This window comes from Motacilla alba, chromosome 1 (genome assembly GCF_015832195.1).
Source record: "Motacilla alba alba isolate MOTALB_02 chromosome 1, Motacilla_alba_V1.0_pri, whole genome shotgun sequence".
NCBI lineage: Eukaryota > Metazoa > Chordata > Aves > Passeriformes > Motacillidae > Motacilla > Motacilla alba.
Window position 1 is genome coordinate 8,894,274 of NC_052016.1, and position 18,536 is coordinate 8,912,809.

General features: G+C 48.2%; 1 protein-coding gene across 2 annotated transcripts in view; it reads left to right on the plus strand.

Moving 5' to 3' along the window:
- Positions 1-18,536, plus strand: part of SSUH2 (ssu-2 homolog) — a 148,112-nt gene that overhangs the window by 102,917 nt on the left and 26,659 nt on the right. For both annotated transcript variants that reach the window (XM_038127984.1, XM_038128822.1), the window contains exon 1: positions 16-1,461. Coding sequence is in view for 1 of the 2 variants with exons in the window: in XM_038128822.1 (XP_037984750.1) it covers positions 1,352-1,461 (110 nt within the window). In the remaining variant the exon portion in view is untranslated. Of the gene's footprint in view, positions 1,462-18,536 lie in introns of those variants that run through there.

The following is an 18,536-nucleotide window of genomic DNA, read 5'->3' on the forward strand; positions in this document are numbered from 1 at the left end:
ACATGGACAGGGACACGGACAGCTGCTCAGGGAGGGTGTGTAGGAGTCTCCCGCTGTGGGGACATCCCAAACCCACCCGGAGCGTGCCTGTGTCACCCGCTCCAGGTGGCGACAGGGGTTCAGTCTGGAGGCCCTCCAGACGTCCCTTCCAACCCCAGCCCTGGGGTTGCTGGGATTCCGGGATTCTGGGACACGGACAGGGACAGGGAGAGCGGCAGAGCTGTCCCTGCCGCCGTCCCTGCAGCCCCCGCGGGTCTCTTCCCGCAGCCCCTCCTCGGCACGGGAGCAGCTTGTCCCGCCGTGCCCTCCAGCCTCGCCGCTCCTGATTTTTTGCCCTCCCTGGGCTTTGGAGGGGTGTCCCGTGCGGGGCAGCTCCGTCCCGGGGCGCCTGGCGTGGGACAGGGTGGCACGCACAGGTCTGCGGGCTGGGGACAGCCCTGGGACCAGCGGGAGGGATGGAAGCACGTCCAGCAGGGTCTCTGCTGCTCTGTGCCAAGCGAGGGACAGGCGACGTGTCCCCTCAGAGCCTGTCCCCAAGCGTGGCAGGAGCCTCCCAGGGGGACAGCAGGGCTGGGGCCGGGTGTCCACAGTGCTGAATGCTCGAGGCCGATTTGGAACTCTCAGTCACAGGGATCAGAACATCCCCTGGCCTCGGCTCGGCCACCGGGGGTCACTTTCCCCTGGTGACTCTCAGTTCTCAAGTAAATGTTTAAATTCGGTTTTTGCTGGTTCAGTGGAACTCAGAGTGCTCCACCAGAAAGCAAACATATGGGTCCTGAGCTGCTCTGAAAAAAGAAAACACCACCAGAGGAGAATGACTCCCACCTAGCAACAAAACTGGAATTGCATAGCTGAGATCCAAAACTGAAATAATTTAGATTTGTTTACTCAGTATTCCTCTCCAGCCTGCCTAACTATTGTTGCAGAAATTAACTCCTCCGAGCAGCGGCAGCGCATGCTGGAGTGCGGTGGAAGGAAAAACGCCCACAGGATGCCTCCCCCAAAGGGATCCTGGAAAGAGCTGCCTCCCCTTTGCAGGGAAGTCCAGGCTGTGCAGGGGTGCCCAGGGCTGAGATTCCCGGGCAGGATTCCAGCTGGCATGTCCCACGCGTGTTTCGGGCTGGGAGCCCGTGGTGGCGCGGTGCCCTTTAACCCCCCGCAGGTGCGGTGTAACCTGAGCTTAGCCCCGCTCGGAGCACCTGCGCTCGGCTCTGAGCTCAGCATAAAGCGCTCTCGGGAGCTCCCAGCCGGCTCCTGCTTCTCTCGTGTTGGAAAACACTCCTGTGCCCTGCATGGTACAACATTCCTGTCCTACGCTTTCCAATAAGTGCCGACCCAAAAAGTGGCCGGGATGAGCCTTTGTTGTACCCAAAGTCTGGCCCTTGGGGCACTTGGATCTCTCCTGGGCCACCAGGCTGACCAGCAATCGCCCACCCCTCAGGAGGTGCAGAGACATCCAAAGTGAGTATTTCACCCACCTCTAAGGGTTTTTTTTCCACTTGCAGGTTTTTTTTGCAAGTTTTTTTATCTTGCGCTAGCTGTGTCTGCGTGTGTGCACACCATTCGCCCTATGCCACAGCAAATCCGGGAGTTAAGTAAAGTTATATTTCTAATTTAGCCTAAATGCTGTTAAATATCATTCCTCTGTTAGATTGCTCTGGTTAAGCTATAAATTAAGGTGTAAGTTAAGTTAAAGTGCTGCTAAGTTTAAGTGTTGTTGAGCTTTCCATCCTTGTTTACACTCCATACACGCCCACCTAGGTAGCTCCAGTTCATTCCTGCTTTGATTGCCTGGATTTTGCTTGGTTTTGTTGTTGCTTGCTTTCCTTATTGTGCCTCAGCTGGCCTTTGTGAGTAGAGTGAATCTTGCCAGAGAACCTGTTGTGCTTTGTAATTTTATATTAATTCTGACTTTTCCTCATAGCCTTGATTTTTTGAGTGTTCTCAAGCACACTCGTTTGGAACAGAGCCCCACTGTGCATTTCTCAGGCATGGTTTGGGTGGTCACAGCCCCACTGTGCATTTCTCAGGCATGTTGGGGGGTCACAGCCCCCTCTGCATTTCTCGTGTTTTGGGAGGCCAGAGCCCCACTGTGCATTTCTCCTGGCATGTTTTGGGTTCTCCAGGGATAATTTCCCCTGAAATAAGCAATGTTGATTTTTTTGTTTGTTTACCTGAGGGTAAACATGTAGCACATTGATGTTACCAATGGTGACAGAGTCCTTTGCACAGGAATTTGAAGCCTTTATTCTTGTTCCACAATGGGGAATTCATGTTGGATGCAATGTGTGATTATTAGACAAATTTCAGTTTATGTAATATTGATAGGCTGATAGCTAAAACCTTGTCTGATGTCAGGGCCTCATAACTGAATTTGGGGATGTAAAACACCTTCTTCCCCCTCTGTATCCTTCCAGAATTCTGGCTTGAGTTTGGAAGCAGCCACAATGTCCGCAAAACAAGTGTATTCTAACATGTTGGGAAATGTGGAAGTTTTCATAAAACCCTGGAAGTTTTCTCCATTTCTTGGTCAAGTTCTGAGAAATTTTAACTCTGTTGCCCTCAGGACTTTAGCAGCCCATACCCAGTTTAAAGTACTGCATACACTGAGAATCCTGGCACAGCCTGCATCCAGGAAGGGGCTTCTGTTACATTCTGCTTGGTCACACTCACAGGAACCTGGAAAGTTCCAGAAAATGAGTGGGAGCCTCTAGCCTGTGACCAAGGGCAGAGTTTCTGCTCCCTGGAGCTCTTCCCATGGTTCCTCTTTACAGGGGAAATGAACCCCCAAACCAACAACCCTTTAGCAGATCATGAAGGAGGGAGAAGAATTCATGTCATGTTTTTATTCCACTGCTCTCTTTTCCCAGTGCACATTTCTCTTTTCTGCCATTAGTTACTATTAATTATGAGCAAGCTGGTGAGGTAAATTGACTGTCCCAAATCTCTGCCAGCATCATTTCAATGTGTCCTAACTCATCTTCCTCCTTCCACACTTATTTCAAAAGAGTGGCTTAAATCTCAACACGAGAGTATTTCACTTTATTAACTCTCTTCACCCTGGTCCTGGCATTGTAGACCCTTTTCCACTCATCCACAGATGTGGGACAGGATTTTGGGAAACAAAGCAAAGCTTCACGGCTTAAGAACTACTAAAAGTTTGCTCACAAGCAGGAATGTTTAAATTTAAACATATGGAATATATGCTTTGATAGCCCATACCATCATTTACATAGCACCTGGCAAGATGAAACCCAAAGACAGCTGCAGTTTTTGGGTTTAAATCTCTGCATTCTAAGGATGACTCTGTGAATGTTTTGTCTCTCCCTTGGCATTTGCATGATCTATTTTATATACCCACACACAATAAAATACGTGATAAAACAATAGATGGGGTTTTGAGGATGTGTATAAACAGGTTGAAATTTATGTGTGTCAGCACACAACTGAAAGGACACGTAGAATATTTTAAGGTCTGTGTATTACACATATAAAAAATATAATCTGTGTGTATATTATATATAAATGTGTCACTTTACTCCAGTGAGCTGGATCTGAGGAGGAGAGGTGAGGGAGGAAGGGGAGTGGAGCTGCAGGAATTCTTTGGCAGGGATGTGTCTGGGAACATCCCATTCCTGTGGCTGCCACCCATGGCAGGGAGCCCCTGGGCTGGGGGCACGTGGCTGGGAGGAAGGAGAAGGATTTCATTCCTTGGAGAAAGAGCAGGGAGTTTCATTTGCAATGCTATTTGTGCTGCAGCGTGAGGAGCCCCTGGGTCTCGTTATTGCTCAGTGACCCTTCCCAGGGCTCAGCAGGGCCACAGCTCAGCCTGGAGCCTTGGAGCAGGCACAGACAGCCTGCCAGGGCTCCTGGCCCTTCCCTGGTGGTCCTGCTTGGGACTGGGACTGGACATTCCCTGTCCTGCTGGGACTGGGATTAAACCTTCCCTGCTTGTGCTGTGCTCTGCTCCTCGGGTGTCTGTTCCATCGGCCCCAGAGCTTGCACCAGCTGTTTAATGTTCTGCTGGCTGAGCTGTTTCTCACCTCATGCACCCCCATGGTTGCAGAAGGGGCTCTACAGGAGCCTAGCTCCCTGTTAAATGCATCAGGATGAGGAGAAGTCCTGGCAGAGGGAGCCAGGAGGGCACTAACAGACTGTGTTACCCCAAAAGCTGGGTGTGACTGGGATACTCTTGGTTGGTAGCCCAAAGCCAGCACAAACTGCATTTCTGCCAGCACCCTGTGGTGTTTCTGGGGTGCTTCTCTGCAGAGCTCTCATGGCTCTCCAGCTGCTCTGGTGCATCTGCAAAACATTTTCTTGCAGGTTTTGCCTTTTGCCTCTGGCACCTTTAGTGATGCTGAAGACTTTGGCATTAGCGTTGTGTTGTGAGGTGAGAAGAGTCACATTCCCTCTGCCCTCCGTTCCTGCCTGGGTTGGTTTTGTTTTGGGCTTTTCTTGTCCTGGCTAATTCACATTCTGCCCACTCCACTTTGTTGCTGCATGAGTGCTCTCTGATGAGAGAGAGCTAGCTGATGAGAGACCATGATTTGACCCACTGCAGGCACTTTGCTGCTGGAAACAGGACAGGACAATACATTTCAGCCAAACTCCCTCTTTTTCTCCCCTCTGCTTTGTCAAAAAAATCGGGCTGGCATTGTCAATTGCTGAAACGTCCCTTTGGAAAAAGCCCTGTCCTGGCAAACTCAGGTGCCTCTGGGCATCTTCTCCCTCTCCACCTTGGCACTGATGTTCTGTGACCCAAGGCAGAGGCAGGAGGAGATGGTCAGCTCTGAAACCATGAAGCTGTTACTGAGAAACCCAAGGCCAGCATTCCTAGATCACATTTTTTGCAGTTCTTAAGTAGCTTTAAGTGCAAATGAAATATTCCAGTTGATGTAGGGCAGTGTCTTTGAGGAATGAATGGAATGCCCAAGCTGAGAAGTTCATCAGCACAGTTATTTGTATTGCTTTGGGTTGCCCAAGTCTTCCTTCACAGCACTAATTCCTGATTCTCTCCTACTTGTGTAATTTATACAAATCTGATTTGCTCAGCATGATAAATAAATTGCTTCTCCCTCCTGGTTTTACCTGTTTGACCAAGGAGGAGAGAAGAATGGAGAGGTATCACATGAAATATTGGGAAAAAAACCCAAAGCAGCAGAGAAAGCTTCATTATTTTATGCCTGTAAGTGGATGTGCTTACAGTGATTATCTACATTAACAGCATAAAACCGTGCACAGAACCCGGGGCAGGATAATGCAGAGCAGCTCTGTGTGCCTCCCTGTGCCAGCCTGCGCTGCTGAGGGCAGTGACAGTGACAGAGGGAATATTCCACCCCAAACCAATGGAACTGGCCCATTTGATGTAACATTCCAAGCTGAAACAACTTGAAAGCCACACATAGCGGTGGGAAATTAATCAGATTCTTACCCTGAGCTGCAACACAGTCCAGGGACCCAAAAACCCAGCCTGTGTTCCTGGAGGAGTGCCATTGAAAATAAGGAGCTGCTGTTCCCCCTGGCAGGGAATTCCCAGGATCATGGATACAACACCAAAGTTTAACTGTGGGGCAGCCAAAAACCCGAATAAATCCATCCTCACTGGAAGCAATGAGGGCTTTCCCTCTGGGCATTGGGGATTAAATTGCTGCCACTGGCCTCAAAAAGATTTTTTTTTTTTTCTCTCAGATTAGATATAGCATTGAGAGCAGGCAGAGGCCAAAATCCTTCACGCGCTCTTCTGATATTTTATGCTCACCTGGTGTTCACTGCAGTGGATTTCAGCCTCAATGGGGTTGGGCTTATCCTGAGCTGCTGGTTAACATTCACCCCGATGCTATTTATGGTGGCATTAGCTCCTGCACAGCCATTTTTATCAGCTTTACTAATTTTATGATAACCTTGCTGGGCCATCTCCACATGGGAATATTTTAGGGGAGATTCCTGATTAAAAATATTGACAAAAGGAAATGGAAGTGATGGTGTTGTTCAGGTATTCTGGCTAGCTGGTCCCCTTCTGAAAATCACCTGGGATTTCTTGGAGGACAAAGCTTGGGAAGGCTATACCAGGATGACAGGTCATGTTCCCATGTTTGTGTTTCCACCTGGCTTGCAAAAATACTCACTTTTAATGGCCTAATTAACAAAGATTCCCACTAAATTGAGGGGTGTGGGATCCACAGTGCCAACCAACTCTGGATCACAGAGTGGCTGAAGCTGGGGGACACCCCTGGGGATCCTCTGCTTCCACTCAAACCAGGCTGCTCAGGTCACTGCAGTGGTTTCAGCATCTCCCAGCACAGGGGCTGCCTGTGCCAGTGTTGGATCCCTGTGCCGGGGAAAACATCTTCTCTTGTGCTCACAAGTCAGATCCAGGGGAGAAGCCATCTTAAACCAGATTAAAAATGGGACAAAGGCTTGGTGCTGCAAAGTCTTCTAAAAATATTGAAAATTTCCTCTGTGCAGCAGCAAAATGAGGTAAAAAAATATTTTCTTCCTTTATTCAGCAGGAAAAGCGTGAGCTCCACAAGGGGTGACCTACATATGCTCTTGCTTGTTTGTTGAGCTCAAAACCTTTGCTCACATCCCATAAATCAGAATCATTTAGGTCTGAAAAGACTTCTAAGATCACAGAGTCCTCTGTGAGTTTCTGAACTGTCCACATTAATTCATGTTGAATCTCATTAATCTTGAATTGACAGAGGGGGAAAAAAACCCACACAAAAATGTGGATAGCATTTCTATTAAAAAACCTAAAAAGCTGAAATTAGAGCTCTTCCTGGGTTTTACAGAATGAGTGCCCTGTGTAAAATCTGACTTTGAGCAACCTGTTGAGTGCAGGAACAGCAATTCCCAATCCCAGATCCCTAAAAACACATAACAAGGAAAATCAGACTGGCTGGCAAGGAATTGGGTATTAAAAAAAAAAAGATTTAACACACATACCAAAGAAATTCACAGTGTCCAATAGTGTGGCATGCACAGAACAAGGGGAAAACATTCGCATTGTTTAGTATTTCCTAATTTTAATAATTATAGTTAAAAAGCCTCCCAGGCAGGGTTGTGATACATGGAGCTCATTGCAGCTGGGTGATTCTCCATCTGAAACGAAGGGAGAGAGAAAAATGATTGCTCAGACTCCTGCCTTTGCATATCCCCTTTCAAATCTATAATTTATTATCGTGTACCTGTGTATATTTTAGCCTTCATTTTTCAAAAAGATGTCCATAAATTAAACAGGAATTCAGCAATCACTGAAGATTTATTTTGTCACTAATGATGGTCTAGTGGAGATACAGGTAAAATTCTAAAGGCAATTTCTTAGGCTTGAATAAATTTGCTTTTTAGCTTCCTCTTTCTGGAAAAGTTAACAAGAAGCAGCCTGGCCTTTTCTGGGAGAAAAATGTCTGTATTTCCCCAAGGTTATAAAACAACTATCAAATCTTACAGATGTTTCTTTGAATTGTTCCTTCACGTTCCAGAGCATGAATTTTGCAGGGCTATTTCTATCTGGCTACTCAGGGGGTGTTGGAATCCAAAATGCAGGGAATTCTCAGAACTTTGGGCCTGTAAGGCAAGAATCAAACCCAGGATTTGATCTGAGACCTTGGAAAAGGCTCCCAAACTCCGGTGCTGGAAGGGAGAATATGGATTTGTGGTTTAAAGTAGAGACACATTAAGCTAAGTAAAGGAAAGTTTGGAGTTTTAGAGTTTAAAATATAGAAAAAATAAAAGTAGTTACAGAGGTGAACAAGGAGTTTAGAATGCAGCACTGTGTGTTATAACATGATTGGCTAAGGAAATTTACACTGCAGCATGGGTCCATAAGATGAAATATTTATAGATTGGGTCAAAAACATAAATGTCCTTGTTGGCAGTGTTTTATTAATCAATAACTCCTTGAAAGGTCTGGTAACTGAGGGTCTTGTGACCTTCTGGCAGTGCCCAAGGCCAGGCTGGACAGGGCTTGGAGCAGCCTGGGACAGTGGAAGGTATCCCTGGCATGTCAGTGGTGGCACTGGGTGGTTTTAAGGTCCCTCCCAATCCAAACCATCCCATAACCTTAAGGGAAGTTTGGTGTGCTGTCTCAGAAACGATTCCTTTTCTTTCCCAGTGAAATCAGCACTGGGCTCTGGGTGTTTTCACCTGGATAACCTGTCGGCCATAACAATTTGTGACTTTTGCAACTGAGTCAGGCTATTTTAATCCTAAGCAATGTAGGAAAGCAAAGCTTTCTGCTGACACAAAGACAAACCAGGGCTTGCTTGTGGCAGAAGGGCTCTGGATGCCGCTGCAGCACAGAACTGTGTGTTCAGAGAAAGAAAAGGGAATTATAAACCCCCCTGGACTCTGTGGGTGTAGCAGCACTTTGCCCTTGTGTGAAATACCTGTAGAACAGCCCCAAAGGTGTCCCTTTCATCGAAAATGTCAAAGGAAATATTTTCCTGCACGAAAGCACTCTGCAGCCACGTGCCACCGAGGTGAGATTTTATTCCTGCTTTGTCAGCCTGCTGAAACTCCCATTGCAGGGGGCAGAGGCTCAAAATACTCCAACAGGGGATTTATTTTAGTGTATTGGAATGTCAGTGGCATTGCAAGACATGGAGACAATGACAGAACTTTGCCATTTGCCACGTAACCTCAGGAAAATGTGCTCTGCTATTGTCCTGCACTTGCTTAATTGGAAGGCCTTGGCTGTTTGTAATGGGGTTATTTGTAACAATGAATTGTGCTTCTAACAATGCTTCCAGAGAGGAGCTGAATCTCTGCTGAGGTTCAGTGAAATTAATAATAACCCTGAAAAATCAGAGAATTAACTAGGTTGGAAAAGGCCTTTGAGATCATCAAGTCCAACCTGTGTTTATCTAAAGCACTGCAGGATGTTGTGCTAACACCTCAGACAGTGACAGAAATTCAGGTGAGCTGGGGAAGTCCTCAGGTCTAACTGACAGGAGCATCCTCTGCAGAGAGGTACTGATGGAAAGTGCTATTTTATTATTTCTATTCTTCATTATCTCTATTTTGCCTCAGCCAAGCTCAGAGCCCCTGCCCTGAGGCGCCACACAGGGAGTGGTTTTTCCAAATCCACCCTTAAAATAAACCTGAGAAACATTTAAAATTTTCAGGGGCAAGGTGATGAACAGCATTTCTCTGAAAAAGAAGGGTTAATTGTTAGTGGCATCACTGTTATACCTTCAACACCTTTTCTGTTAGAAAGAAATCAGGCTTTCTTACAATGAAAGTGTTAAATGCTGTGCTGAGAATTAAAGGGGCAAGAGAGGTAGGAAGGGTCACTTAATTTTATTAGCAGGGTTCAAATGCACTGAGTGACTGGGGTACACAAAATTCCCATTATGTGCCCTTCAGTTTTCTGCTCCTGTGAATCCTTGAACAGAGCAAGCAGAAAAATCTGAGCTATTCCATTTCTGCTGAGCAGTGTTATCCTAATTTGGGGTGTTTTATTCATTCCTGCCATCTCCATCTGAAGTGTGTGAGGGAAGGCAAGAGCTGCTGACAGGAGCAAAGGGTGGGAGGGAGTGGTGTCACAGATGGACACCACCAGAATTCCCTTCAGCCCATGACACCCCTCGAAGCTGAGCTTTCAGCAGAGTTGCATTCATTAAAATGTGTTTTACCTTCGTGTCATAATTGCTTGCTGTCATTTCCATGATGTCTTTTTGATGCATTAAGGTGGCAGGTGGGCCCTGTGCGGTGCCAGGTTTGTGACTTTGAAATGCAAGCTTGGTTTTTGTCTTTGCTGACTTCCTGGGGGTCTGTGGCTGCTGGGATGCAGGCTGGGCATCTCACAAGGGACAGTTCTGGGTGATGCAGTCTGCCTCCCAAAGCAAGCAGCCATGGCCAGCACACATGGATGGGGTCAATATATCAATATAGAACCTTTAAATTGCTAGCTGGGAGAAATGAAACCCCTCTGCTCAAAGTCCAGGCAGAATGTGAGCTGTGCAGGAGTCTCCAGCAGATGAAGCCACTTTGGTTTAGTGGTTATGGATCCTTCAGGGCAGGATCACAGGGCAGCGAGTGCAGTGGCTGAGGCATGTCAGAGATAACAATCCCTTATCACGTGTGGCTCCAGGGGCACTGAGAGCTGCAGGTTCCTCTCCTTCCTGCACACCCAGCCAGGAGAGGGGCCAGGGGAGCAGTCGGGCAGCTGCAGAGTGTGCAGCCTACCCTGCAGAGGAGGGGCTGACCCTGGCAGCAGCCCAGCACAGCAGCAGTGCCACAAGAGCAGCTCCCCTGAGCCCCCCAGCCTCCTCCTGCAGCCCTCCTGGGGCTGGGGGGCTCAGGGCAGCACCTCCAGCCCCATCTGTGCCTGCAGCCACGGCCTGGCATCAGGCTGGAGGCAGCCACCTGGCAGAGCTCTGCGCCAGACCCTGGCAGGAGTTGATGTGTTCAGACACATTGCAGAGGGCAGCAGTTCCCCAAACAGGGCTAACACGCCTGCCTGGGCAGAGCCCTGGTGGCAGATCATTGCACGGCACACTTCCTGAGCTGCTTGTGCCTTGCTGAGGCTCTGCCAGCCCCAAAGCCTCTGGCAAGGCTGGGATGCCCAGCTGGGAGCATCTGTCTGTCCCTGCCTCTGTGTGCTCAGGGAACACGGGCACCGGCTCTGCTCCCTCCAGCCTCTTTGCCTCACAAGAGCAGCATTCAGCACATGCTCACCAGGAAGTTTCCAGAACAGACACAAGTGGCTCTTTGGGGTTGTCTTCTCTTAGGAAAACAGATTCATTGGAGAGCTCAATTTTTTTATTAGTTCTCTTCAGAATTAGGCATTTTGTAGACAATTTATCTATCTTGTAGCCTAAAGGCTGCTCTCATAAACCCCTTCAGGGCAAAGATAAAGCTGCTTTTTCCCCCTAAAGGACTTCTCGTGCTCTGTATGGTTATTTATCCAGCTTTTATTCAGATGTCTCATTTCTGGTCATCCCATGGCTGTGAGGTGGCAAAACTTTGCCGCCTCCTCTGTGGTGCTCTCAGAGGTTTTCTTCAGAGACTGGCAGGGGATGGGAGGGAAAGGAGAACAGGGTTTTTACAGTCTGGAACTTCTTTGGGGGCCCCTGATATTTCTGTAGGGAGGGCTGTGTTCCCACAGGGAGCCCTGAGGGCACAGAGGAAGGGAAGAGGATGCTGGGGACTTCCTGAGAGGGGAAACAAGAAACAAAAAAGGCTTTTTGTGTGTGTGTGCAATTCCTGATACATAAAGAAGACCCTCTGGCCAGAATTTTGCATTTTCTGAGGCTGAGTTTATGCTTTGGAAAGGAGGAAGAGGAGGTCCCTGCTCAAGGTGATGCTAGAGGAACCCAGCATTCCTGGGAAGATGTGGCCAAGGCTGTCACCTGTGACCTTTTTGCTTTTTCTGCTGGGAGAGGGCAGGAAAATGTCACATGTGCATGCAGAAGAATCCTGTTTGACATTTCCTTTCCATTCAGGAAAGTCATTGCTGCACAGTGCTTCCCAATGTGTCACCATGTTCTCAGTGAAGTGAACAAGATTAGAACATATTGTTGGGGGAGAAAAAAGAAATGAATCATTTTCCATTTGAGAAAAATGGCTTTTAAACCTTCAGCTTCCCTTTAGATGAGCTAAATACCAGTAAAGAGCAGAAATCAGCTTTGTGCCTGGAGGCCCTCTCCCCTTTCTCACTGGTGTGACCAGGTTTCATCTCTTTTGTCTGGATTGCAGGCAGTGCAGCAGCTTTTAGAGTTCTGTTAATGCCAGGTTCTGGCCTATATTTTCCTTTTTCAATCATGACTATTATTCTGGTTTGTGCAGCCCTGTGGGTGGGCCTGGCCCTTTGTGGGTGAATAAAAAAGCCACCTCTTCTCTGCAAAGCTCAACATTTGCGTGTGGAGCTCCCATTCTGTATTTTCAGAGCCCTTTCATAGAGCACAGAGCCAAGGCCTGGACTCTCCTCCCTGCAGGGACACATTAAATGTTTCACTGATGTCCCTCCATGCCCCTGAACTTCAGGAAAAAAAAAAAAAGAAAAAAAAACCCAAACCAAAATCAAAACAAAAAAACCCACCCAAAACCAGACCAAAAATACCCACAAAACCTCCCCTTGTTCAAGCTGCCCTTGCAAATATTTCAGCATTGAAAGTGAATCCTGGCACTGGTGAGGAGCAGTGGTTGCTCCATCCATCTGAGCCTTGGGATTAGCTCTGCCTAAATGAGAGGAGAGGGAAGGTCTGAGGAGGTGCAAAGGAATCAGAGGAAGGAGAAGGGGTGCTCTGAGGGGTGGCACAGGGGAGAGCTGGAACCTGCTCCCATCACTAGTGGGATGACACTGAGCATGAATATTGCTATGTTGTTCCACAGCCCTGCAAATGAATGATTTCCTGAATGCCTGGAAAATCAGCGATTAATGGGGGACTCTGCTGAGGAGCTGTTGGTAAAGAGAGCTGTGTGCTGCAGGACATAAATCTGAACTTGCTGTCAGCCGCTCCAGAAGCGTTCTCGCACAATGCACCTGGATTTTAAACCCAAGGAAAGCAGCAACTCCTGGGGTGTTCTGGTGTGCCCACGGGCAGCAGGAGAGGGGATTCTGCCCCTGTGCCCCGGTGAGACCCCACCTGCAGAGCTGCCCCAGCCCTGGGGACACAGCAGCAGCACCTGGAGCTGCTGGAGAGAGCCCAGAGGAGGCACCAGAGCTGCTCCAGGGCTGGAGCCAGGCTGGGAGAGCTGGGGGTGCTCACCTGGAGAGGAGAAGGCTCCAGGGAGAGCTCAGAGCCCTTGCAGGGCCTGAAGGGGCTCCAGGAGAGCTGGAGAGGGACTGGGGACAAGGCATGGAGGGACAGGACACAGGGAATGGCTCCCACTGCCAGAGGGCAGGGATGGATGGGAGATTAGGAATTTGGAATTCCCAGAGCAGCTGGTTGCTGCCCCTGGATCCCTGGCAGTGCCCAAGGCGAGGCTGGACAGGGCTGGGACACCCTGGGACAGTGAAAGTGTCCCTGCATGGCTGGGGTGGAGTGAGAGGACCCAGCCCAAAACCATCCGTGAGCCCACCATTCCCTGGCTGGGGTTGGGGTTCCCCATTCCTGGTGCCCCAGCACTGGCACTGGGAACTGAGAATCCCCGATTCTCGCTTGGGATCCTGATGGGAAATGGGGGAAATTCCAGCTTAGGAGCTCCCAGTGGCAGGGCAAGGCCGCGAGTTAACAGCTTGTTATGCTTAAGGAGCAAAGAGCACCGGGAATTATTCTGGCCCATATGTTACTAAAAGGGTTTTAATGTGGATTAGGGGCTTATGTAACGTGTGGGCCTAACCCACATCGGGCTTAATTTATGGTGTTTTCTCCTCATCTTTAAAAAAACCAGCTTGTTTCCTAATGATAAGCTTGAGTACTAATTTGATTTACATTTTACCGCTCCCAGGCACAATCAGAACACACTGGAGTAAACATTTAAAGCCCCTTATGAAACTATTTGTTGGGTTTGCCATTATTCTTCTGGCTTTTTTTTTTTTTTTTTGAGCAATGTTCTTGTTTTTCTCTGATGAAATGGTCGACTTAGGTTTGGTTTGGAATTATAGGATCCACAAATTAAAACAATGAGTCTGATACAATCTGTAGTCTCCTTGGAGAAATGAAAAAAAAAAACAAACAAAAACTTCAGGAAAGTTCAGCAACAACAGGAATTTTCCAGGCTCCTGGAATAGGAGGAGACCAGAACACCGCTTCAGACATACAAAGAAAATAAAATCTAGAGCAAAAAATACTAAAACTAAATAATTAGATAGTGTAGTTATTGGGGGGGGGGGGGGGGGGGAGAGGGTTAAATTGGTGATAAATTGTAAGTTTATCACAAAAAAACTTTAAAAATCTGAAATCCTGGAGTGTGTTTTTCATTCCTTGTGCTTCCCAACAGACACTGCCATCCCTCCAGTGCTGCATTTGGGAGGATGTGGGCTGTGTTTTTCAGCGCAGGCATATGTTTGCTTGTGATGTGTCAGGGTTTTGTTGCCAGCTTGGTGTACTCTGGGGCAGTTCTGAAATGCTGAGCTGTTGTAGAAACAGTTCCAAATTAAATCAGGAACGTGCAGAGATACAGATTCTCTGCCAGCCACCTAAAAAAACCCCAAAAAGACAAAAAGTCATCTTCCTTTTGTTATGTGGTGTTACAGTTATTGCTAATTTGAAAAGAATCTCACACATTCACCAGGCATTTCTTCCCTGCACAGAAGCCAGGGGGATTTGTGCCCAATTTCCATCTATTCCTGTACAGAAATGGTTTTATCCTTGTTCTGACTGATTTACCCACACAGAAACTGGAGGGCTTTGGGGGTTTTCTTTGAAATTCCTGAATTCCTCCTGTCCAGGATTAATTTCTGTATTTGTTCTAAATGTCTTTACATACATCCCTGTCTCTTGCTCTGAGACTTTAGGGATCTGCTGTGTGTGTGAATCCCTTTGGAATCACTCAGTGCCTCACTCTGCTCTCACCGTGCTTCCAAAACTCTGGAATATCTCATGCTGGGAAGCCAAGAATTCATTAATCAATTACTTCCCAAACACTGATAAAGCTCCCATTTCTGAACAGAGGTTTTTTAATTCCTTCCTGTGAATCATTCCTGCTAGGGGTGCATTTGGGGTGGGGTTTTCCCCTCTGGAAAAGCCTTTTTGAAGTGTTATTCCCTGCCTGGAATGTGATGATGTCCTGAAGTGGTCTGTAGGTTACCTGCAAACATTTTACCTTCTCAGTGGCTTCTTTTAATGACTTCTCAGCCTTCTTTTTTTCTCCCCTGATTGTAATTCCATCTCTTAAGTGAAATGTTATTATCATGGGTTTGTGTTTTGACTTCTCAGCCTCCCAAAAGGTCAGATTTGAATACTTTATGGCCTCCTTTGCTGAGAAAAAGTTCAGCGGCTGTATCTTGAAACAGGTCACATACTCTGCTTGAAAACTAAATCAAGAATGGCTTTTCCTTTGTGGGTTTTGGGGCCAATTAATTGAAGAAGCAATCCTTGACAGTGTTTAAATTAGTACTGTCTGCAAGGGGCCCTGTCCTGATGGATGCTGGATCTTTGTCAGCACAAAGCCAAGGCCAAAATTCAGCTCCATCCCATCCACACCAGTGCTCACAGAATGTTTGTTTTTTGTGATTCCCAACACTCCTTAAATCCTTATTTTCCTCCCTGAAACTGGGCCTGGCCTGATTGCCCTGGTTTCCTGTGATGTCCCTTGGTTCATGGTGTGGTTTGCAGGCAGCCAGCCCTGTTTCTGCTGGGAGCTGTGGCACACAGGCACGTCTTCTCCAGCTTTGGTGTTGCAGTTCCACTCGTGCCACACATCCTAGGGATTGTGAATCCATCCCAAAGGTTATGGAGATTGGCCCTGGGCTGCTTGAGATGACCCAGAGCAATACCTTGAAGGGGAAGCTGCAGTTACAGTGCGTTGTTTGCAGGGTGGGCTGGGTGCAGATATTCTGATTCATTTGCTGCAGGCCTGGGAATGGGGAGGTGTGACGGGCAGTTCTGATTGATGCCTTGTGAAGGCTGGCCTGGAACAGAGGCTGGGCAGAGCTAAAGAATAAAGCAGGGGTTTATTCAAAGGATCTCCTCAATGGATGCACCTTGGGCAGCACAAGAGCCCAGCCAGGGCTGCACCCGAGATGAACCAAAATGGTCCCAAAATGAACCTGAGATGAACCAAAATGGTCCCAAAATGCACGAGCGCTCACAGGGTCTCTCCCTTGGATCAGTTCTGCTCATTTGCACCTTGCAGTTCATTGTCCAGTTCCATCTCCAGCCCATGCACTCCCATCCTTCTTGTTTTTCTCTCTTCTGTTTGTGCTTTTGGGCCTGAGATTTGGATCATTTGTCCTTAGTGCCCAGCTGGAGCAGGAATTGTTTTATCTCCCTGCTCTGTGCAGAGCTCACCATCCCCTGATGTGAACCCAGACTCACCCACTAAAGCAGCACAGAATCTGCAAACCAGAAAAGCTAAACCTGAGGCATCAGTGCCATTGATCCCCGCCCTTTCTGTGCTTCCCCAGCAGTGCACTGGGCAGCCAGGGAGGGCTCTCCCCCATCCCAGGGCTCTCACAGCCATCTCAGCATTTCTGTGTCAGATCATTGCAGCTGTGCTATCCACCGAGGGTGTGACGGCAGCCACAGGGAAATGCAAAACCCAGCTGGGTCAGACATCTTCCCTCTCTTGCCACTGTTCTCCCCTGCCTTGCAGAGCCATGCACAGTGCACAGCCATCAGTGGGAACGAGCTGGAAAATCATCTCAGAATCACCACTGAAATGTACTGAAAAAGTAAATTTACAGCTCTGTTTGGTCTTCAGGAAGCGCTTAGGGAGGCAGGGAGAAGGAAATAGGTGACACCACTGTGTCACCGTGGCAGTGCAGGGCTCACCTGGTGCCTGGGCACCTGTGCCACCCCTGCCAGCCAGGACAAGCAGCAGGGACAGGCTCGGGTGAAGGGAAGAGCTCTTCCAGGAGTCACTGAACAGAGCTTGGAAAAAGGGGACCAGAGGTCCTGCCCAGCAGGGAGGAGGGAAGTGAGGAGTAATTATTCCTTCTTTGTTGCACACACAAAGGCCAGCATTGGCAGCACCTCGGGATGAGCAGAGAGCAGCACTTTGCCACCAAGCCCCCCGAGTGTGACACTCACCCACGGGCTGTGACTCACAGAGTGCAGACAGGAGGCTGCAGCCCCTCTCAGGGACAAGGACATGGGGCTCCAATCACAGCCCTGAGAAATGAAACCCCTGAAATGCAGACTGCTGGAACTGGGAGGGATAATTGCACCTGCTGTGGCAGCCTTCCCTCCAGTGTGTCCTTCTGCTCCCAGCAGAAGGAGGGACAGGGAGCTTTTGGTCCTGTAAGGCCCTTCAGCACCACAGCTCCTTGGAACAGTGAAGGATGAAAAAGAGGATCCAGCTCTCCATGTCTCTCTGCTGCTGGCCACATGCCCTTGGTGGGGTGGTTTTGTTCTCCCTTTGCTGCTTTGTGTACACAACAATGAAAACACGGCTTGGAATGGGTTAGAGCTTTATGGCAAAAGTGGTTTTCATCTGGAAATGAGTTTTAGCATTCTAGGTGGAGGAAGTAGTCTGTGTGTAAATATTTCCTTTGCAGGTGGCATAGCTATGGACATAATTTTACACAGTTGAACCAAATGACATAAGTTATGCCACGCTTGCCATCAGCTACCAGGTGTATTTGTCAGAGCTGCTGCTGAGACAGGGAGGAATAGGGTGAGTTCTACCTGCCTCTAGCCATAAATAGCAAAAAAGGCACAAGAGGAAGCACAGCACAGCATTAAAACCCTGCACAGCATTTTGTTTGCAATAACTAAACCAAAAGTGTCTTCCTGAAATGGTTCAGCATTGACCTGAAACTGAGTCTCACATCCCCTGGATCAATTTCTTGTCACATCCCTCCAGCAATAGACATGTTTTTATTGTAGGTGCAGATGTGGAGGGCATTGGAATCAAACATGAGCCAAGGACCCTTCTTGCCAGTGCTGAGTGCTGAGGCCATGCTTTACTAAGTGAAATGGAGCAAGCAGCATCCACCCAAAGGAAACACTCCAGTAAAGAGCCCAAACCAGTGAGGAGGTGGCTGTGGAATGAAGGCTGGTTTTACAGCCCCTCTAGACACGTGTGAGGACACAGAGAGATGTGAGCTTTATGCTTGTGAAAGGGGAAGATAGCAAAGATTTGTTTTGCTCTTCTCTGCAATCAGATTCTTTGGGAAGCCACAGCTGTACTCAAGCTGGCAAGAGCCCCCTGAGCTGTCCCTTCCCTTTGAGCTCAGCACAGCTGGCACTCCAGCCTTTCATTTGCCATGCTCTCCAAAGTGGCTCAGAAACGCACTTGAGGGAGCTGGTGCAGCCACACGAACCCTTCCCGAGAGTGGGTGCCAAGGGAGTGCCCCTGTTCCTGCAGTCACTCTGGGCAGTGAAACACTTCCAGCCCCCTGGGACACGAGGAAGGCTTGTCTGGGACCCCAGTGCTGCTCTCCTGCTCCAGGAGCAGGCATGGGCTTCACCATGGGGCTGAATGCTTGCTGAGTGGGCCTCAAAGCACAAAAGAAGGGATAGTTTCCTCCTCCAGCTCCCTTTTTACAAATAATCCCTTCTGCTGTTCAGAGAAGCGCTGCTGTGAGCAGCTCTGCTTGCCTGCTGTCAGGGAGCTTTCCCAGCACAGAAGCCAAAGTGAGGAGCATGTTAAATGCTGCTTCACAGGACATAATTATTCCAATGCATTGTCTAAGTGCTCCTATAAAAGGTGCAGTTAATAAAAATGCATTGACTCGACTCTTCTCGTGCACAATGCACAGCTCCTCAAGCTTAGCAGGCAGCAAAGCCTTGCTATAAAACAGATTTCTACTTCCTCATTAATAATCTGGTGATTTCTGCCAGGCACAGCTCTTTCTTTGTAATTAGTGAAGCAAATGATGCTAATATTTGGTGCTGAGCAACCCCTTTTCCCCACACTGTAAATTATGCCAGGAAAAACTGCGGTTTTTTTAGTCCTAACCTAAACAGCCTCAGGATGGGGTT